Genomic DNA, 22,080 nt, shown 5'->3' on the forward strand with positions numbered 1-22,080 from the left:
CTCTTACCCACTGAGCCATCTCACCAGCCCTTCTTCTTTTAAATATTTAAATATTTATTTATTATATGTAAGTACACTGTAGCTGTCTTACGGATGGTTGTGAGCCACCATGTGGTTGCTGGGATTTGAACTCAGGACCTTTGGAGAAGCAGTTGGTGCTCTTAACCTCTGAGCCATCTCACCAGCCCCCTGAAGGTTGTCTTCTAATCTCTGCACACATGAATGACATGCATACCCTGCATTCACACACATGAATGTGCACATACATATCCATGTCCATTTGTGTACAAATGTGCTTGTGCAGAAAGATGAGAGACAGAAGGGTTTATCTTGCTGTAGAAGTCAGGTGGGAGCACGGGCTTGTAAGTCCCAGCACCCTGGGAGACGGGAGGAGGGTTGTAAGGATCTCTCAGCCTGCATAGAAAAAACCAACAGTAAAGCTAGTGGCTAGAGAGGCGACTCAGTAGGGAAGACTATTTGTTGCTCTTGCAGAGAACTAGCATTTGATTCCCAGCATTCAGGTCTGGCTGGCCATTCCTACAGCCTATAATTCCAGTTTGAAGGCATCCAGCACCCCCTTCTGGCCTCTGTGGGCACCTGCAGGCTTGATATGTGCATACATACACAGAAATAAAAGTAGTCTTTTAAAACCATGGGAGGTTTATTGACAAGGAGAAGTTAAAATGCTGTGGCTGGGCACACATCTCACTTCAGTGTGTGTCTAGCCTGTAATAAGTCCTAAGTTCAATTCCCAGTACCAGGGAAAGAAAATTAAAGCAGTGTCAGGTCAGCCACAGAATGAGTTAGTGGTTGCCAAGGGTTAGCTGCAACAGACGCTGACAGGACCAGGGTTTCTTTGTGGAGACGAAAACAGTGCTGATTGCAGTTTCTGTGAGTATATTAAATGTCACTGCTGTGTGCCTAACAAGTAAAGTGGCAGGTTTTATGTTACATATTTTACCACCCTTCAACAAGGTTCCCAGCCAGCGGTGGTGGCACACGCCTTTAATCCCAGCACTCGGGAGGCAGAGGCAGAGGCAGGCGGATTTCTGAGTTCGAGGCCAGCCTGGTCTACAGAGTGAGCTCCAGGACAGCCAGAGCTACACAGAGAAACCCTGTCTCAAAAAACCAAAAAAAAAAAGAAAAAGAAAGAAAGATAGATAGATCAGGCTGAAAGGCTGGCATGGTGGCATGTGCTGAGTAATCGCAGCTCTCGGGCTGAGACAGAAAGATCAAGGTGTTCAAGGCCAGAATGAACTACACAGTGTGTCCCAGGCAAGCCTGGGCTACAGAGTGAGAAAGTGTCTCAAACAAAACAAAAAAATCAAAACAAAAAAACCCAAAAATCAAAATCATAAATGACATAAATGATACCATTCTTTAAAAATCCCATGGGCTGGTGAGATGGCTCAGTGGGTAAGAGCACCCGACTGCTCTTCCGAAGGTCCAGAGTTCAAATCCCAGCAACCACATGGTGGCTCACAACCATCTGTAACGAGATCTGGCGCCCTCTTCTGGAGTGTCTGAAGACAGCTAAAGTGTACTTACATATAATAAAAATAAATAAATAAATAAATAAGAGTTTAAAAAAAAAAATCCCATGTTAGTCCCTTACTGCTCCCTTGTGGAAAGATAAGTGTAGAAGAATCTAAATGTAATGGCAGTGCGGGGCTGGAGAGTGCTCGATTAGCACGGTGGCTGATCTTCCAGAGGATCTGTTTGGTTCCCAGTACCCACATGGTGGCTTACAACCATCTGATGCCCTCTTCTGGTCTCTATGGACACTATATGCATGTGATGCCCATACATGCATGCAGGCCAAACGTTCATGTACATAAAAAATAAATAAAATAAAGGGCCGTAGTAGTGGCTCGGTGACTTCAAGCACATATTCTTGCAGAGGACCTGGGTTCAGGTCTCAGCATCCACATGGTGGTTCACAACCATCTGTAACAATGGCTTAATGGGATCTGATGCTGTCTTTTGACCTCCATGGGCACCAGACAAGCATTTGGTACATATACCTGTATGCAGGTTAAGTAGTCATATGCATTGCGGATGGAGAGGTGGCTCAGTGGTGGAGCGTCCTATCCTAGCTGCTCTTCCAGGGCTTTTGGGTTTAGTTCCCAGCATAGACATGTTCACTCACAAGGGATCCGATGTCCTCTTCTGCCCTCTGTGGGCACTGTACACATGTGGTACACAAATGTACAAATAGGCAAAACACCCATGTACATATGAGAGGGGAAATCTAATTTTTCAAAAAAACATTAAAAGTAAAATGAGCCAGGTGCTGTGGCAAATGACTTTAATCCCAGTTCTCGGGAGGCCAAAGCTAGCCTGGTCTACAGAACGAGTTCCAGGACAGCCAGTGCTGCACAGAGAAACCCTGCCTCAAAAAACCAAAAGAAGAGAGAAAAAGGTAAAATGAAACAATTTAAATGTAATGCTTAGAAAAGGGTCGGGAGGGCTGACTGTCAAACTTTTAGCTTTAGGTTGAAATCTGGAAGGTGGTTGTGGGCATGTGTATTGAACTTTTATTAACATTCATGACTTTATGTTGGGTATGACTTTGGCTGGGTTGGTATATATTTAGTATGGTTAGAAATATAGTTTGGCGGGGCTGGAGAGATGGCTTAGTAGTTATGTGCTTTGACTGCTCTTCCAAAGGTCCTGAGCACCCAGGTCACCCAGCAACCACATGGCAACTCACAAGTCTTTGGTTCTGTCTTTTGGTGTTCAGAGTATATGTAGACAAAAGTACCCAAATACATAACATTCCTAAATGTATGTATGTATGTATGTATGTATGTACATTTATCTAGAGAAAAGAAAAGAATGAGTGAGATCTAGTACTCTGTATTTATTTAAATCTTTTTTTTTAATTCTAACCATGCTGAAGGATTCCGAGAGACTAATGGAGCAACAAGGTACATTACTGAAGCGTCTGGCAGAGGCAGACTCAGAGAAAGCGGTAATTACAGCACCCTGCCCACAGTGGTGGGTTAGGTGTCCGAGGGCTGGAGATGGCGGATAGAGAGCAGGGCTGGGACCCCTGTTCTGGCATTTTCTCTGGATAGTATTTTGTGATCTATAAAATGGGTTGACATGCGCTGTGCTGCTTACTCCCCTAGACATTCCTAGATAGCTGCTCACTGGAGGGAGGGTTCAAGGCAAAAAGTGAGACTCCAGTGTGAAAGGTCATTAGTTCTCTGACCCGTTAAACTTCCCAGCAGTCAAAGAGTAACACACTGCCAGGTGTGGTAGTGAATGCCTCTAATCTCAGCACTCAGGAGGATCTCTGTGTGTGAGGCCACTCTAATCTACAAAGTGAACCCCAAGACAGCCAGGGATACAGAATAGGGAGAGAGAGACCCTGTCTCAAAAAGGAAAAAAAAAAAAAGTACATGGGACTGGTGAGATGGCTCAGTGGGTAAGAGCACTGACTGCTCTCCCAAAGGTCCTGAGTTCAAATCCCAGCACCCACATGGTGGCTCACAACCATCCGTAATGAGATCTGACATCCTCTTCTGGTACGTCTGAAGACAGCTACGGTGTACCTGAGAGAGCGAAGTGGACCAGGGCAAGTGAGGCTGATCGGAGTGAGCAGAGGTCCTAAAAAAAATTCAATTCCCAACAACCACATGAAGGCTCACAACCATCTGTACAGCTACAGTGCACCCATATACATAAAATAAATAAATAAATAAATAAATAAATAAATAAATAAATAAATAAAGATAGTACATACCTTTTTTGCTTCACAACCCTCATTTCGGGATCTTTCCCAAGGCTTACATGTTCCATGGAACTTGTAGCTGTTCAAGATGTTAGTTCATGAGGGCAAGATACAAATGGGGAAGTCTTATGGCCACATAATTTAGCAAGCAGTTGGCTGACCTGAACTTAAAGTTCACCAGGCAACTTAATCCCAAGACTTTGGGAAGCACTGGTATTTCTTGGCTTTATATTACTCTGAGAGGGAAGGACATAGAGGGGAAGGCCATGCTGGCTGACTTGTAACCACTGTGGAAAATAGCAGTCTGTGTGTGCCTGTCCCCAGCCACCAGCTGTGGAGTTGTCAGAGTCCTTGGCTTAATGAACTGTCTCTGGTAAGGCAAGAGAGGGGAGAGGCTGAGGGTTTGAGGAAAGAGTGGGAGTTGAGATGTCCTGACGTCGCGTCTACCACACTCCAGCCTGGAAGATGGAGAGAGCCATGATGCAGCTTTGGATCCATCAGCAATTTCAGACATTCGGAAGGTGTAATCAGATTGTGGGCTTTTGTCAAATGTGACTTCTGTAGATTATACAACAAAATGCATTTAAGCCTCAATTTGCAAGATGTGTAGTTATGGCTGGGCAGGAGTGTCTTAGGAATTCTTTGAGATTTGTGCTTTTTTTGTATTTTCCAGTCAACATTCCTTTAAAAAAAAACCCTGAGGATTATATATTCATTGCTTTTAAAAAATTAATATAGGTTAAATACTTCCTACATTGGCCAGTGGGTTTCTGTGTTGAGTGGCCAGGTCCCTCTGACTAGAGGCATCTCTATGTTTTCTCCCAGCGCCTGCTGTTACTACTGCAAGACAAGGACAAGGAGGTGGAAGAACTCCTCCAGGAGATACAATGTGAAAAGGTACTGTGCCCAGCACCGCCCTAGGAGGAGCCACCCGCCCACTTAGCCGTGTTGTGCTCGGCCCGCTCTAGCACTTTCTCTGTCTCCCAAGGCTCAAGCAAAGACAGCGTCTGAGCTTTCCAAGTCCATGGAGTCCATGCGGGGGCATTTGCAGGCACAGCTTCGCTGCAAAGAGGCTGAGAACAGTCGCCTGTGCATGCAGATCAAGGTGCTTGCTGGCTCCCCTGGGTGGGGTGGGAAGAGGCTGTTACTACCTTGGGTTTCTCATGACTTCCTGAGGGACGTCATCAGGCTCCCAAGGTGGCTGCTCTGTTGAATCACTTGGGTATCTGACAGTTTTAAAGGCTCTCCATGTTCTAAGAGACCCAGAGGGCCCATGGCTCTGGTCTGTCCCAGGAGTCTGAGTTGTACCTTCCTCATTCTCCTCCCAGAACTTAGAGCGCAGTGGGAACCAGCATAAGGCGGAAGTAGAGGCCATCATGGAGCAGCTAAAGGAACTGAAGCAGAAGGGAGACCGAGACAAAGAGACCCTAAAGAAGGCCATCCGAGCCCAGAAAGAGCGAGCCGAGAAGAGTGAGGAGTATGCCGAGCAGCTGCATGTGCAACTGGCCGACAAGGTAACAGCTGGGCCCTGCCCAGCTTCTCCCTGAGGAGGAGCCTCGTTATGTAGGGGGAGCTGGAAGGGGTGTGGCTGGGGAAACGTTGGTGATGGAAAGGCTAAGACTATCCAGCACATCCTCTTGAAGGAAGGATCTGCCCGCAGGATGTGATGTGATATCGCATGCCTGGGCGCTTTCTGCACCATTCCTAGTATCTATCCTCTCACCTGGAGAGAGGCAGCAGAGGGAGACAGTGTGATCTGAGTGTTGATACCAGGCTGACAAGCTGCTGTCCTGTGTTCCCAGGACCTTTATGTTGCTGAAGCTTTATCTACTCTGGAGTCTTGGAGGAGCCGTTACAACCAGGTTGTGAAGGACAAAGGAGATCTTGAGTTGGAGATTATCGTCCTAAATGAGTATGTCTTTGTGTTCAGAGAGAAGACTGAGTGAGGGGAGGGCTTGAGGGGTGTGGTACCCTGAGGAGGTCCCAATGCTCAGGAGGGCCTTGTGCTCTCCTTAGGTTGGAGTTGTAAACTGGGCTAAGGTGTAGGTGGCCCTGGCCCTTCCTCTGGGCTTCTACTTCATTTGCCTAGCATGTGAGAGGCCCTGGTCTCCATCCCCTAAACTGCAAACAACCATAAGGACGCTCAAGGGGAGAAGCTTCTCCACCACAGAGGCCCAAGGCTGGCCATGGCACACAGTTGTTATGCTTGTCCCAGTGCACTCTGCATTGCCTGCCCAGAGGCTTCCTGCCAACAGGTCAAAGTGAAGGCAGGCAGGCCGAGGCAGCCAGGGCTTCCAGGGTTGGGTGACTGACCTTGACCACTTTGCCACTGGTGAATGTCACTGACCACCTGCTGTCCTCAGCCACGGCTGTTTGTTCCTTCACTGTGAGAGTGTACATGGAACAACTCTCATCTGCCAGCCTGGGTGCCAGCTCTGGGATGCAGCTGGAGGAAGACAGGTGTATTACCCGTCCCGAGCTCCATGCCAGCTCTGGGGGCTACAGGATGCATGGGCTTCTTTCTTTGGCCAAGGAGATAGGCTACCAGGGAGCTTGCAAGCCTCCTTCCCGCTTAAGGAAAACTTCCCTGGAGGAAGTGTTCATGTTACATGCAAACCAGTTCACCATGCACAGCCTGAAAACCTGCCCTGTACTGGGTGCTGTTCTCAAGGGAGTGCTTAGTGGGCAAAGAGAGGAGAGGGAAGGGGTAGGAGGGTGCATGGAACAGATGAGGGTTAAGAAGTAACATCCTCACTCAGGAGGGCAGTCTGTACAGAGGCTCTCTATAAGCATCACCTGTCAACAAGAAAGCCTATGTCCAATGAGCTGAGGCAGCAAATAGGGCGTGGGACACTGGTAAGAAGAGAGGACTCTGGGAAATAGTGAGAGGCGCAAGAGATTCACCTGGAGATGGACATAAGCCAGCAGGTACCTGAAGTTAGGAGAGAATAAAGAGGAGATTCACCCTGGACTTGAGACATGAAGCTGAGGAGAGGTTACTAATGATGTAGAAGATAGAGACTGGTTTGAATATGTTAACTAAGTTAAGAGCTAGTCGGGGAGTGAGCCAGAGCTTATGGCCTAGGCATTTATTAATAAAGAGTGTCAGAGACATCATTTTCGGGGAGGGGTAGGAAAGAGGAGAAACTCATTTATATTTTACAGGAGTCTGAGAGGGCTTTAAAGGGTGGGTAACGTCGCCAGGTGAGGTGCTGCACACCGGCTCCGCCCAGTCAGTGCTTCACTCTGGGTTTGCTGAATCCTGAGTGAACCCTCTGAGAACACAGCTGGGGTCACAGCTCAGTGGAACACTTGGCTAGAATGTAGAAGCTCTGCTTTGTATCCCCTGAGCTGCAAAACCCCAAGTGATTATAATAATTTTAAAGCCTCCAAGCAGCCCAGCAATGGTGGCTTAACCTTAACTCTCAGCACTAGAGAGGCAGAGGCAGGTGGAGCTCTGAGTTTGAGGCCAGCTTGGTCTACCTAGCAAGTTTCAGGTCAGCAAGGACTACACAGAGAAACCTTGTCTCAAAAACAAAGAATAACACTCCCCCCAAACAAACCAAACCAAACCTAAAACCTAACTCAGCAAGCAAACAAAGCCCTCCTAGAGCACAGAGCGTGCACAGGTTGTGGTGGTGGTGGTTGAGGTGGAAGAGCACCTGAGCCTTGGAACTCCAGAGAGACCATGCACGGTGCATTGACCTCACTGGCAACCCTGCTGAGCGGCAGCAAGGAAGCGGGAGTGGGCAGGAAGCAGTTCCCCTTGGCTCCCTCATGTCACGTGAGCATAGTCGCTGATCAGATGTGCACACATAGGAACATGGCTGTGGGGACAAAAGCCACACGTGCCCAGTGCCTTGGGGTGAGGACTACCTGAGCAGCCCTTACTGAATGTATCCTAACACTGAGAGGGTGGGAGGCATGTCAGGTGGTGCTGAAGGCTGGGAGGGTGATGAGAATGGGCTCACTCTAGTCAGCCTGGCTAAATGGTAGACAGCGTCCAGAGAAGGTGTCAACTGGATCACTTTTTAAGAGACGTTACATGGAAATGGGCCACTGGTGTGGGACGGTGGCATGGCTTCGTGGTGAGGAGACTGGGGAACAGCTAGGCAGCATGCCCTGAGGTGAAAATGGCCTTTGGTGGGGTGGACTTCGTCCCTTAGCAAGATCCAGGAACTGATCCTGTCTGCTGACCTTCCAGCCGGGTGACAGATCTTGTAAACCAACAACAAAGCTTGGAGGAGAAGATGCGGGAAGACCGGGACAGCTTGGTAGAGAGGCTGCACCGGCAGACGGCTGAGTACTCTGCATTCAAGCTAGAGAACGAGAGGCTCAAGGTCTGCATGCACTGGGAACTGGGAGGCCAAGGGCAGGCGGCCTCAGCGGTCGTGGATGAACAGGGCTTCTTCAGAGGCCTGGCCACACGCTGATAAGATGGGAGTGCCCTGTTGCTGGGCAGTCTGGCACAGTCTCAGTGCAGCCTCACACTAGCTACAGGGCCGCTGGCATCTAGTCAGTCCATTGCTGTATGGAAAGACGAGTGCTGCTGGGAATGTGGTGACTCACATGAATGCTTACATATGCATTTAGTGAGCAGGACCAAGTTGACTTTGGCCCTAACCATGGCTCTCTAGGAGGACCATTGGGTACTTCACACATTCTCATTTGGCTTTTCAAATGTGTGCTGATTGGTTTTGGTCAATAAGGCAATTGGGGTGGGGTATAGCTCACTTGTAGAGTGCTTGACCAGCAGGACTTGAGGCCCTGGCTTTGATCCCTAACCCTCCAAAGATAAAGAAACCAAGGTTTGAGCCAGCCAGTGGTGGTGCACGCCTTTAATCCCAGCACTCGGGAGGCAGAGGCAGGCGGATTTCTGAGTTCGAGGCCAGCTTGGGCTACAGAGTGAGTTCTAGGACAGCCAGGGCTATACCGAGAAACCCTGTCTGGAAAAAACAAAAAAAAACACACACAAAAAAGCAAGGTTGAGAGAGTCATGCAGGATTTAAGTTTTGCACAGAATCGAGGCTGAGGCTGAGAATGACTCTGCAGACCCAGCTGCTTACTGCTGTCTGAGTACTGGGTGTGGTGGAAGAAATTATGACATGGAAAAGTATACAAATCCTTAAATTTTTATAATAGTGAACAAATTTTCAGTCACTTTGAAAGTTACGAGGACCCCGTATCCCACCCCTGAGGAAGCAGCTGCTGACTGTGCCATCACAGGTCCATCGATGTGGCATGGGTGTCATTGATACTTCTAGAGGCCATGCAGTGATGGGTGGCACAGTGTGTACAGTGTACTCCTCAGTGCTGTAGGTGGGCGCTGTGAGCTGGCTCCTCTAGCCTTTGTTCTCCTGGTACTGGGCATTTGCCTCCTTCCTCTGGTGCTGTGGACATGGCTGGGTGCACAGAGGTGGTTGTACTCGGAACAGAATTGCCAGGTCATCCTAGTTCAACCATAGCAGATGTTAGCAAGTGCAAAGGAGTTGTACACATTGTTTCCACCCGGGACACTCAGGGTCAGCGCATGCTATTGCCAGTCTTTGGTCCTTTTACTGCTTTGGTGGTACAGTATCTTTGCTGTACTGCATTTTCAGACACATTGAAAATAACTTCTGGCTGGAGAGATGGCTCAGTGGTTAAGAGCATTGACTCAGAGGTCCTGAGTTCAAATCCCAGCAACCATCTGTAACAAGACCTGATTCCCTCTCCTGGTGTCTGATGACAGCTACAGTGCACTTACATAGAATAAATAAATCTTTAAATAAAACAAAAAAAGAAAGAAAAGAAATGAACTTCCAAGGAGACAAGAGAAATACAAGCTGAAGGCTAGCATGGGAAAGCTACATATATATATATTTATTAGTTATGTATGTATATAAATATGTGTATACACAGAGAGAGAGAGAGAGAAAGAATTTCAGGTGAATTTAGGATACACAGAGATGACCCCATCTCAAACAATATTAACAACCTCGGAATCCAATACTTAGGGATTATAGCCTGGTGTATCTGTGTTCAGTTTACACTGTGCCATTGAAAGTATGGTTAGAAATATATCCCCTTAAGTGGTCAGATATATTCATAGGAAAAATTTAAAACATCACAGAAAGCCAGGCGTGGTGGCACACGTCTTTAATCCCAACACTCGGGAGGTAGAGACAGGTGGATTTCTGAGTTCGAGGCCAGCCTGGTCTACAGAGTGAGTTCCAGGACAGCCAGGGATACACAGAGAAACTCTGTCTCGAAAAACCAAAAAAAAAAAAAAAAAAAACAAAACAAAACAAAACAAAAAACAAAAAAATCACAGAAGCTAGGGGAGTCTCTCAGGAGTAGGGAAGCACTTGACATGTGCTAAGGTACCAGACATAGGTCTCTTGTCATAGTGAGTGTTGGTGACAGCCAAGCGCACTGACTCCACCCAGCTGACGCTCCTAAGCTTCCTTTCTCTGTCTGTGGTGCTGCTCCCCATCTCTCTCTCTCTCTCTCCCTCCCTCCCTCCCTCCCTCCCTCCCTCTCTCCCCCTTTCTCTGTGATGCTGAGGTCGGAGGCCAGGGCCTTGTGCATGCTAGGCCAGCACTGTACCATGAGTCTGAGCTCCAACCCTTTCTTCTCTCTAGGCCAGTGTCTTAAGCCTTCTCTCTTCTCCTTCCCTCTCTACCTCTGCCCTCCTTTTTCTTATTTATTAGCCTCAGACTTGCAACATTGAGAGCTGGGACTGAACATGAGCCACCACTCGCACTGTCTGTGTGTGTGTGTGTTTGCACACATTTATGTGCACACATACGTGTGTGTTCATCTTCTCCTGTTCCCTACTTATCTATATTGCAAATCCATTTATGTAGCAGGTACCTATCTTGAGAGGTGATGGAATTTAATATCTTGAAAATACGTTTACAACATATTGTTAATTTTAAAAAGTATCTTAACTGTTTTGAAAGCATCGTATAATTTGTTTATTCCTGAAGCAAGTTAGAGAAGAATAGCTCTGTGGCCAACTCTTAAGGCTTGGTCATGTGATCCATGGGTTTGATATTCATTTTCTTTCTAGCATGCTAGGCAAGTGCATTACCACATGGCTGCACCAAGCTGTCTTTTTCCTTTAGAGACTGTATATTGCCTTTGGAATGAGAAATTTGTCATTAACTCTGTCCACATTTGGGGGTCATATTTGGAGACTTACTCACTGATGAATATATTCTGTATGTGTGTGTGTGTATAAAATTTATGTATATATGTATATAACATATGTATGTATGCATGCATGTATGTATGTTCTTTGCTGGCTCCTAGAAGTACACTGAGGGTCAGGAGGCCCTGATCTTGAGCCTTCATCTACGTTGCTCACAAGCCCTCCCTTCTTTAGGCTAGCTTTGCCCCTATGGAGGACAAGCTCAACCAGGCTCACTTGGAGGTTCAGCAGCTGAAGGCGTCAGTGAAGAACTACGAGGGGATGATAGACAACTACAAGAGCCAGGTAGACGCCATGGGCAGCCTGGTCCCCTGCTCGTTGGCTCACAGCTAGGTCTTTCGAGGATAAGATGGGAAGGGGGGGTTCTGCCAAGAGCATCCACTGTGGTTTTGTTGTTCCCTAGGTGATGAAAACAAGATTGGAGGCTGATGAAGTGGCTGCACAGCTAGAGCGCTGCGACAAAGAGAACAAGATGCTTAAAGACGAGATGAACAAAGAGATCGAGGCGGTACTGTCCCCTTCTGTGCTCTCCTCACTGCCTGGACCCTTTTCCTGCCTGATTTGGCTCACAAGAGCAATTGATTTCTCTCTGACTCCCACCCCACCCAATTTTTCTTTGTTTGTTGTCCCCTCCCTGGCTCTTTCTCTATACTGTCTTTCTAGTTCCATTTTCCCCTTGTGGTTTGAAAAAAAAATTTAAAAAGCCCCTTTGGCCAGGTGGACTCAGATCTACATGGTGGGCAGGCAGGCAGTTGGATGCCCATTTTTTTCTGCCTGAACTCTGTTTTTGTAGCATCTATAAATGTGCCTAGCATCCCCTCTGGAAGGATTTTTCTCTTCAGAGCTGTTGGCTGGTTGGGGTGTAGTAATTGTCTTAATGATTCCCTTGAGCCGTCTGAGTTGGGCTCAGCCAGCAGTTACTGGAGCAGCTCACTTCTGCCTCTGGTCCCAGCCTTAAAGCTTAAGGATGCAGCAGGGCCAGCTATTTCTAATCCTCCCTGATCTTTGTATCATCATGGCTGCCTTCCTAGGGGCTTTGGAGTCATCTCAGCCTGTAATCCTGCCTTTTAAACCAGACTTTGAGCCTCGTACCCTTATTGTCCTTTGTGGGTTTGTTTTTTGTTTTTTAATTGTCCCTTTTTAATTTAATTTAATTTAATTTAATTTTTTTAAAAAAAGACTTTATTTTATATGTGAGTATACTGCTGTCTTCAGCCACACACCAGAAGAGAGAATCTGATCCCATTACAGATGGCTGTGAGCCACCATGTGGTTGCTGGGATTTGAACTCAGGACCTCTGGAAGAGCAGTCAGTGCTCTAACCACTGGGCCATCTCTCCAGCTCCTAAATTGTCCTTTTTTCTTATTGTTCAAATAAAGTGACTGCAGAGAGCCCTCAGGATGGTGCTGAAATGTGGTGTCACCACTGATATTTTCTGACTAAATGAATGGCTACTGCAAGTGTCCCAGGGTGTAGGCTCAGTGTGCCCTGCCAAGATCAGCCTGCTCTGCCTCCGGGGGAGCAGCCCGACTCCTGCCAGTGGGACTGGGTCAGCCATGCTGTGTTCTCAGTTGGGATCTTACCAATGCTGGGCTTCTTTTCCTGCCTCAGGCCCGTCGGCAGTTCCAGTCACAGCTGGCTGACCTACAACAGCTGCCTGACATCCTCAAGATCACGGAGGCCAAGCTGGCTGAGTGCCAAGACCAGCTGCAGGGCTACGAGAGGAAGAACATCGACCTCACAGCCATCATTTCAGACCTGCGCAGCCGGGTAAGGGACTGGCAGAAGGGATCCCACGAACTGGCCCGAGCAGGGGCCCGCTTACCGAGATGAGCTGCACGCCCCCCAAGGGAGGACCACTTCCTTTTTCTTGGCTGCCGATTTCTGAAAGGAGTGAGCTATCATCAGTGCTGTGAAATAAAAGTCTGGTGTGCCAAACCCTGCGTGTTGCACAAAGTGATTATAGCTTATAGACTCGCCACTGCCCTGCTATGGCCGGCCACGCTCTGCCTGCTTCTGCCTTGCATATCCTGCCGCCGTCCTCCGACCTACAGCCACAGAGAGGACACGCAGAAGATCTGTGGCACCCACCGCTTGTCCACTGTTCCATTTTTCTCAAGCTTTAACTGCCTCTCCTTGTTTTCCACAGATCTACTTACCTAGGATTCTCTTCTGAGAGAAGCAAGCAGCCCCTTTGTCCAGAAGCTGTCTGTCTCTCAGTTTCTGGAACCGTACCCTGCACTGTTCAAGACATGACACAGAACTCACTTAAATCTGACATCGGCGGTCTCTTATCTTTTCTCTTTAAAGTCTTTCTTTTGTTTGCTTTTGTTTTTTTGAAACAGGCTGCTTTGAAATTACTGTGTAGCCAAGAATGATCTTAAACTCTTAATCCTGCCTCTACCCCCAAAAGTGCTGGAGTCTCCTGACGTGTCAGCTTCTGAGCACCCACGCTGCCCCATGGGCTCTTCCTTCAGTAACACCCTGAGACCTAGAAGGGAAGGAAACAAGAGTCCCTATGTCACAGAGATGCTCAGTATTCACAGGGATTTGAATCCATGGCTTTCAGACTGTTGAATGTTCTTGGGGTCTCTTGAGCTCTCGCATAATGCAGGATTGGTAAAGCTTGGGGTTTGTTGTACAATGTGCTGCTAACGCCCCATGTCTACTACAGTCCCCGTGGGGCTTCTGCAGCCCTCTTGTCATCGGGAACCAGCATCTAACCTGTGTTCTCCCATTGTGAGGGGGTGGAGCGGGTCTGTCCCATCCCTGTTCTCTTATCTCTTCCAGGTTGTTGGTTGAATATGGGACACCTGCTGAGGGCAGTCTGCCTCTTTCCTGGGTGTGGATGCTGTCACAGGAGAACGGGGAATCCCTTCATTCCTCAACCTTACTGGAAATGCCCTCATAAACCAGACTGCGTTCCTGTCATTTTAGATCGAACATCAGGGGGACAAGCTGGAGATGGCGAGAGAGAAACATCAGGCTTCCCAGAAGGAAAATAAACAGCTGAGTCAGAAGGTGGATGAACTTGAGAGGTTAGAGGCACTTGGTCCCATGTCTGTCCTCTTCCTAGGACCTGAGACTTTCTGCCACTTAGCTGCTTTGTGCTTAGTGTGCTGAAGTATTGGAAGGACTCAAGGTCCTGGAAGGTACTAGGCAGAACTCAGAGGAAGAGCTGCTTGTGTTTCAGTGGTAAGCCTTGTGGACGAGAGGAAGGGGGGTCTCAGCCGGGAGAAATGCTGTGGGGCCATATGATCCAAGGACAGTCTTCTGGCAGGCGCCTTGTGGACGAGAGGAAGGGGGGTCTCAGCCGGGAGAGATGCTGTGGGACCATACGATCCAAGGACAGTCTTCTGGCAGGCGCCATTATCTCAAGAAGACCATCAGGCCTGCTTTGAGTGAAGCAGCCAGAGCACCCGCGTGCTGCTGACCAGCATTTCTGTGACCTCCCTGATCTTCCTACAGACTGTTAGAGACAGGCGTGGGTGAGGCTCACAGCACTTGTTGGCATCAGAAGCCCTGGCTTCAGGTCCGGTTGAGAGACTTAACCTCCCTTGTGACCTTGGGTAGATGCTTTAACTCTGCTGGACCTGGTTCCAGGTGTGAGGAAGGACGAACGTAGGAGTAGTGTGCCGCCTGAGACACAGCAGTCCTCAGTGAGAGGGTCTCATAAAGGGCTCTCCTGCCTCACTCACAAGCTGGTTGTATATGGTTGCCAGCTGGTACTATTAGTCCTAATTAGTGACTTTTTTTTTTTAAGGATATACTTTATTTTTGAATTGTCTCTATTTGTGAGTGTCTGGGAGTATGTATAGATGCCCACAGAGGCTCAGAGCCTCTGCAGCTGCAGTTATAGGCAGTTGTGAACTGCCTGATGTGAGTCCTGGGACCTGAAGTTGGTTCGTCCTTTGCAAGAGCAGTGTGTGCTCTTAACCATCAGGCCATCTCTCTAGCTCTTATCTTTTTTAACCCTATTTTTATTTATTTATTCCTATATATTTGTACCCAGCATAGTAACTGCATAAGTGTAGGTATTAGTGGACAACTTGTGGGAGTCAGTTCTCTTCTTTCACAATGTGGGTCCTGTGGATTGAACTCTGGCCATGGTGCTTTTCAGCGAGCACTTTTACCCACTGAACCATAGTTTGCCTGTCCCATAGTTTGCCTCTTTGAATCAGAGTGTAAGTTTGTGGCCTGCAACTCCACTTGCCTCAGCCACCTGAGTTCTGAGGTCATAGGCGTGGATGACCCAAATGTTATCTGTAAGGAAACCAAGCTCAGGCAATGATCATAACACCAAGCTCAGGCAATGATTATAACTTGCCCAGATGCACACAGCTGGTTCCTACAAATGATGTTCCTTAAGCTGGGAACTCTTCTTCCAGAACCATGGTGGCATCTGCAAGCAGGGGACTAGGATCCCAGAGTGGTAGCACACTACTAGTCCCAGTACTTGGGAGGCTAAGGCAGGAAGATTGCTGCCAGCTAGAGACCAGCTTGGGCTGTGTTATAAAACCCAGTCTTGGGAGAGATGGCTCAGCAGTTAAGGGCACTGACTGCTCTTTCAGAGGTTCTGAGTTCAATTCCCAGCAACCACATGGTGGCTCACAACCATCTGTAATGAGATCTAATGCTCTCTTCTCATATGTCTGAAGACAGCTACAGTATACTCATACATAAATTTTTAAAAGAAAAAGTCGGAGGGCTAAGGGTCTTAGGGTCTTAATTGCCTTAAAGGTCAGGGTAGCCTACAGTGGGTCAGAACCAGACGGCCTCTGCTATGCCAAACTGACCCACAAACATAGCTAGGTCCAACAGGACCTGCAATGAGTGTTCTTTAAAGATGATGGTGTTCTGGAGGGACAGGAGAGATGCTGTGTAAAGTAGGGTAGCCACAGCTGTCCTGTGTCTGTCACATAAGGTACTGTGGCTCAGCTGAAGTCTCTTTGCTGAGCTGGGCTTTGGTGACAGACCTGTCAGCTCTGCTGCCCTCAGTCCTGTGTCTCCTGTTTCCTTCAGGCTTCACTTCCTTATTCCCAGAATGGGTTGGTGACAGCAGGCCTTCTGTGAGCTGCAGGTTGCTGTTCTCTGTGTGACACTAAGAAAGGGCCACCATGTGCACTCAGTTGCACATGCAGTCCTTTCCGCTCTCCCCACTGTCCTGTGACCCGCTGTTGCAGATGCACAGTCCAGCAGCCACCTTGCTGATTTGAAAATGCTTTCCGTGAAGATTGCTCAAGTGACAAGATTCCCAATTCAGGGGAGGCAGAAGCCCCCTGGCAGTGGATCAAGGCAGGCAGGTCATTGCAGGGTCTAATGGAGTGCTCTCACCTAGGAAACTGGAGGCTACCAGCGCCCAGAATGTCGAGTTCCTACAGGTGATTGCCAAGAGGGAGGAGGCAATCCACCAGGCTCAGCTGCGGTTGGAGGAGAAAACGAGGGAGTGTGGGTCATTGGCGAGGCAGTTGGAGAGTGCCATTGAAGATGCCAGGCGACAGGTCAGTCATTGTACTCCTAGTTTGCTTTGTGTTCTAACCCTTTCTTGGCCTACGCTCCCATCTGAAGAATGGGAACAGTAGAGCATCTTCTTCCTGAATGTGCTGTGAGGATGAAATGGGTGTCTGTTGTAGAGGATTGGCCGTTTGTGCTATTGCTCATGGACATTGCTCTCTCTTGAGATTCTGGAAAGTTTTTTCACATTATAGGAATGCTGGAAAAGGTCGGGCAAAAAGGAGGATGGTAAGCTTCCCTCAGAGCTAGAGAGATGAGTAACAGCACTAGTTGCTCTTCTTGAGGACCCAGGTTCAATTCCCAGCACCCACATGGCAGCTCACAGCAGTTTGTAATTCCAATTCCAAGGAATCTAGCACTGGTACAGACATAGAATGTAGGCAAAACATCAATACACATAAAGAGAGGTGGGGGCTAAGGGGAGAGAGAGAGAGGAGAGAGAGACTCCCTCTAGTTAGCTTCTGCTCTAAGGCTCCAGAATATTTTGCATACTGATGTGTCAGTGGATGACTGTGACTGATCAGTGGGTGTGGCCAACCGTGTCTGTCAAGTCAGCTAGCCTTCCTTACCTCTGTACTTTGTGTGTAGGTGGAGCAAACCAAGGAACAGGCACTCTCCAAGGAACGAGCAGCCCAGAGCAAAATCCTGGACCTTGAGACTCAGCTGAGCAGGACCAAGACAGAACTTGGCCAGCTGCGGCGGACTCGTGATGATGTGAGTTGGGCTAGTGGGCAGGGCTTCCTCAGGCTACTGGCACAACTGCCTGCTAGTGTTTTCATGAGTCTCACATAGGTAATTATTCCCAGTCACCTTACCATCCTTTAAGAATTAATTCTGTATAGACCTCCCTCCCCTTTTTGGTACTTGGGATTGAACACAGAGCCTTGATGGTGTTAGGCAAACTGCTACTACTGAGCTATGGCTCCTGTTACATCACTTCTTAAAATCAGAGTTACAAGATGTCATTTATACCCATAAACACTTATTGCATAGCTGAACAGTTTTTAGTGTATCCATAGACTTATGAGATTATCAAATTCCTGTTAGGGATAAAATCATGGGGTAGAGGCTATCTCCATGTGAGTACATGAGAGAGTCAAAACAAGTAAAAATAACTCTTACTCCAAGCAAGGGAAATCATGAAGATGTAAAAGAGCGCCTGAGAAGTACCCAGGAGAAAGGGTGACTCCCTGAGTAGACAGACAGCACTCACAGTGCAGGTCTGTGTCTTCTGGCCTGTGATGCTCGGGGCTGAGCCTTCAAGAGTAGGCTGACTAATAAGGAGAATCCCAAATGGGACCTGGAGAGTTGGATCAGTAGTTGTGAGCACTGGTTGCTCTTGGGTAAGACCTGGGTTTGGCTCCAAGCCCCCACGTGACGGCTCAGTCTGTAACTACAGTTCCAGGGCATCTGATATTCTCTTTTGGCTCATCAGTTAAAGGTACTGCCATTTGGTCATAGGACTGGAGTTTGTATCCCAGCATCCACATAGGAGGCCAGGCATCCCACATACACAGTGACTCTGGTCCTAAGGGATCTGTTGCCCCATTTTGCCTCTGTACACCTATGCAAACATGAAAATAAAGGTAACGTGGTCATCCTGAAGAACGTTAACTCAAACGCAAGGAAGTCGGTGATATGCCAGATGAAGATCTCAGAAGTTCAGGGGTAAAAAGTGATCTGAAGTTCAAGGCCAGCCTGGTCTACAAAGTGAGTTCCAGGACAGCCAGGGCTACACAGAGAAAGCCTGTCTCAAAACAAAACAAAACAAAACAAAACAAAACAAAACAAAACAAAAAACAAAAAACAAAAAACAAAAAACAAAACAAAAACAGAAAAGAAATTGTGATTATGGGGAAACCCAGAAACGTTGGAAGCGACCAGATGACTTAGAAAACAGGAGAAAGCATCAGTGAAGACCAAAGCAAGCAGAAGACAGAAGCTGAGGAAAGGAGGAGGGCATGGTCAGCCAAGCCCACTCAGACATGAGCGTGGAGAGACAAGCAGTCTGCCATGCGAGCTCATAGCTTTCACTCCCCCCATTGGGAGGCAGCGGCAGATGGATGTCGGAATTTGATGCCATCCTGGTCTAGGGCAGCCAGGACTGTATAATAGAGTGACCCTGTCTCAAAAAACAAAACCAACCAACCAAAAAACCCAAACATGACCACAGTATCAGAGTCTTCTGGGATACTATTAAGAGACCAAATATAAGAACTGTCAAGACAGAAGGAACTGGAACCCTGAAGGCAGAGAGTCAAGTTGATGAGATTACACACAGATATTTATTAAAAGGGATCAACCCTCAAACTTGAGGTATTTAGAGTCACAAATGCATAGGACCCAGAAGAACTTCTCTAAGAAGTGTTATAGTCAGTATGGCAAAGCAAAAGAAGAAAGATTGACAGGTAAAGGGGTGGGGTTGTAGAGATGGCCTGAGATTAGGATTATAGAGGACCTGGGTCTCCTGCTGAGCATCCTTTTCAGGGGACTCCAGCTCCAGGGGATACAACAGCTCTGGCCACCAGACACAGCATTTATGTGTATATACTCCAAGCAAATACATACAGATATTTAAAAATAAAACTTTCAGGGCTAGCGAAATGGCTCAGCGGGTAAGAGCACTGACTGCTCTTCCAAAGCTCCTGAGTTCAAATCCCAGCAACCACATGGTGGTTCACGACCACCCATAATGAGATATGATGCCCTCTTCTAGTGTGTCTGAAGTCAGCTACAGTTTACTTATATATATAATAATAAATCCTTAAAAAAAAAAAACTTGCCAGGCGTGGTGGTGCACACCTTTAATCTCCAGCCCTTTTGTTTGTTTTTTTAACCTATAGCTGATACTGTCCTAAGTGGGAAGAAAATGACTATCTCCTTAATTTAGCTTGTTTTTAAAACAGTGTCTCACTATGTATCTCTGGCTGGTCTGGAACTCATTATGTAGACTAGGATGGCGTCAAATGCATAGAGCTCTGCCTTGGTCTGCCTCCTGAATGCTGGGATTCGTGATGTGCACTGACATGCCCAGCTCAATGGAGTGTCTGTTGTGAGGAAATGGTTAAGTGGTGACACACTTGCCACCAAACCTGATGAGCTGAGTTCCTTAGAGCCCTTATGGTGAAACGGGAAAACCATGAAGGCTGGAGAGATGGCTCAGGGGTTAAGAGTACTGGTTGCTCTTCCAGAGGTCATGAGTTCAATTCCCAGCACCCACAATGGTGGCTCACAACCATTTGTAATTGGATCCAATGACCTCTTCTGGTGTGTCTGAAGACAGCGAGATTGTGCTCACATATATTAAATAAATTAAATGAATAAATAAAGGGGAGAACCACATTCACAAATATGTGTAAAACATTTTTTTAAAGAAAATAACTGGGGCTAAACCTCAGTTGATAGAGTCCATGCTTATACATTTGAATCCCTGGGTTTAATTCCTATTAAGTATTAAAAAACAAAATCAGTCAAGGTGGTGCGTGCTTGTGACCTCAGCAGAGCAGAGGGATCCACAGTTCAACATCATTCTCAACTACAGAGCAAATTTGAGGCCAGCCTGGGCTACATGATTCCCTGTCTAAAAAATAAACAAATGATAGCATGTTTTGCTGAGGATGTGGGAGAAGAGCAGCCCTTCAGCCCTTCCCATTGCTGATGGAGCAGTACCATGCTCAGCTCTAGTCCCAGGCTGCTTGGTTTTTTTTTTTTTTTCTCTTTTTTCTTTTTTTCTTCTTTTGAGACAGGACTTCTTTGTGTAGCCCTGGCTGAACTACAACTCACTATGTACACCAAGTGTGGGTGTGCTAGAAGAAAGCACCTGGTTTCTTGGAATCACTTCTAACTAACTACATAGTGAGACTCTTTGTCAAATAATAAAATTGAACTCAGCCAGGTATGTTGACTCGGTGTATGTTGCCATAGTAACAGCACTCAGGTGGTCAAGTCAGGAAAATTGTAACTAATTCAAGGCCATGTACCTAGTCCTCTGGGCAGCTTGCTGAGGCATTAGTTCAAAACAGTTAAAGAGCTGGTTGTTGGTCGAGTATGCCTTTAACCCCCCAGCACTTCAGAGGCAGAGGGATGAAGACCTCTGAGTTCAAGGCCATTCTGACTTATAGAGTGGGTTCTGGGACAGTCAGGACTACACAGAGTAACAACACTAAAAAACACAGAGAAACCCAAAACCAAGCAACTAACTTCCCCCACCCCCACCCAAGGGGGATAAAATCCATCTCAACCCCGGGCGCTATGTGCCTCCCCCAGTGTTGGCACCTTAGAAGAGGATGCCTTTGTCTCTGATTGCCCATTGTTGCCTTCTTATTCTTGGCCCCTGTTCTCTTTCTTCGGTTAGGCGGATCGCAGATACCAGAGCCGCCTGCAGGATCTGAAAGATCGCCTGGAGCAGTCTGAGAGTACCAACCGCAGCATGCAGAATTATGTCCAATTCCTCAAGGCCTCTTATGCAAATGTGTTTGGGGATGCTCCCTATACATCCTCCTACCTGACGAGCTCACCCATCCGCTCCCGATCGCCCCCTGCCTGAGGCCACCTGTCCAGGGTGTGATGCCCGTGCCTGACGCCAGACAACTGTGGAGTTAGCAAACCATAGCTGGCAAGCCCACTCGTTTTCAAATGTGCTCAGGGTCTGTTCCTCCACTAATGCCAGGAAGGCTCCTAGAGCAGCCAGGGATGAGTCAGGAACAATCTGGTTATCTTTCCTGACCTGGGAACCTGGTGGAATTCTCTAATCCTCACAGCCGTGCATTTGCCACATTAGGTACCAGATTTTGAAATCCCTGGAACTTTACATACAGAGTCTGCTTCCTTTCCTCAGGGAATGTTTGGACGGACTGTTCCATGCAGACTCCTTCCAGCCCTCCTCTTTCCAGGCATCTCTCTCTTGGGGTTTTTTGAGCTAAAGTTGCAGGAATCCTTCTCCACTGAATGCCTACATTGCCTTTTCTTTCCTTTTTATTTATTTATTTTTTATTTTATTTTTTTAATAAAAATAGAACTTTATTTGTATCAAGAAATAGTGAAAACAGGTAAATTAGTATCTGAGGTAAATTAGTCAGGGCTCATGGAGATGAGATGTTCACGGCTCCCTTGCTCCTGTGGAATCTGTAGCTACGAATGTCATGAAAATAAATACATTGTTTGCGTCCCTCATTACATAGCAACTGGCATAGTCCCAGCTACAGCAGGTGTGTTCACAATGAACTGTTTGGACACAGACCTAACAGTGGCAAGTGTGCTTGTAACCATGTGGTCTGGTTTCACAGTTCTGGGAACTGCAACTCCCAGCCTCTTACTCCAGGAACAATACCCAACGGTGTCATCCTTGCGCAGGGGCCATGGTGATCTGTATTGTTCCAGCTGTAGTGGATGCTCTGCTGAAGGGGAGTCAGCTTTTCTCCTCCTGGTGGGTCCTGCAGGAAGCAGTGTTCTCCTTGGTGCCCGGGGAAACCTCCCATGTCTGTTTCCTATAGGCCACTTGTTCCTCACGACCATCCGGCCTGACAATCAGAATTCCTATCTCATTGCTTGTCAGTTCTCTTTGTATCTCTGGGATTCCTTTATTTTTGAAATTTTTGTGTGGTTTTACAGGAAATAAAGTTTGTATCACTA

At 47.4% G+C, this 22,080-nt stretch overlaps 1 protein-coding gene across 38 annotated transcripts in view; it reads left to right on the plus strand.

Moving 5' to 3' along the window:
* Odf2 (outer dense fiber of sperm tails 2) overlaps positions 1-22,080 on the plus strand; it is a 42,733-nt gene extending 20,653 nt beyond the window's left edge. For 13 of the 38 annotated variants that reach the window (XM_017316279.2, XM_017316291.1, XM_017316301.1 and 10 more), the window contains 13 exons: positions 2,900-2,974; positions 4,565-4,636; positions 4,728-4,844; positions 5,068-5,253; positions 5,542-5,651; positions 7,944-8,079; positions 11,109-11,219; positions 11,338-11,442; positions 12,547-12,705; positions 13,873-13,973; positions 16,274-16,436; positions 17,038-17,163; positions 20,804-22,080. In XM_017316279.2, coding sequence (XP_017171768.1) covers positions 2,900-2,974; positions 4,565-4,636; positions 4,728-4,844; positions 5,068-5,253; positions 5,542-5,651; positions 7,944-8,079; positions 11,109-11,219; positions 11,338-11,442; positions 12,547-12,705; positions 13,873-13,973; positions 16,274-16,436; positions 17,038-17,163; positions 20,804-20,995 — 1,653 coding nt within the window. In that variant the 3' untranslated portion in view covers positions 20,996-22,080. Of the gene's footprint in view, positions 1-2,899; positions 2,975-4,564; positions 4,637-4,727; positions 4,845-5,067; positions 5,254-5,541; positions 5,652-7,943; positions 8,080-11,108; positions 11,220-11,337; positions 11,443-12,546; positions 16,437-17,037; positions 17,164-20,803 lie in introns of those variants that run through there. The other 25 variants (XM_030248314.1, XM_017316304.1, NM_001355136.1 and 22 more) reach the window with 4 other exon arrangements.

This window comes from Mus musculus, chromosome 2 (genome assembly GCF_000001635.26).
Source record: "Mus musculus strain C57BL/6J chromosome 2, GRCm38.p6 C57BL/6J".
Lineage (NCBI taxonomy): Eukaryota > Metazoa > Chordata > Mammalia > Rodentia > Muridae > Mus > Mus musculus.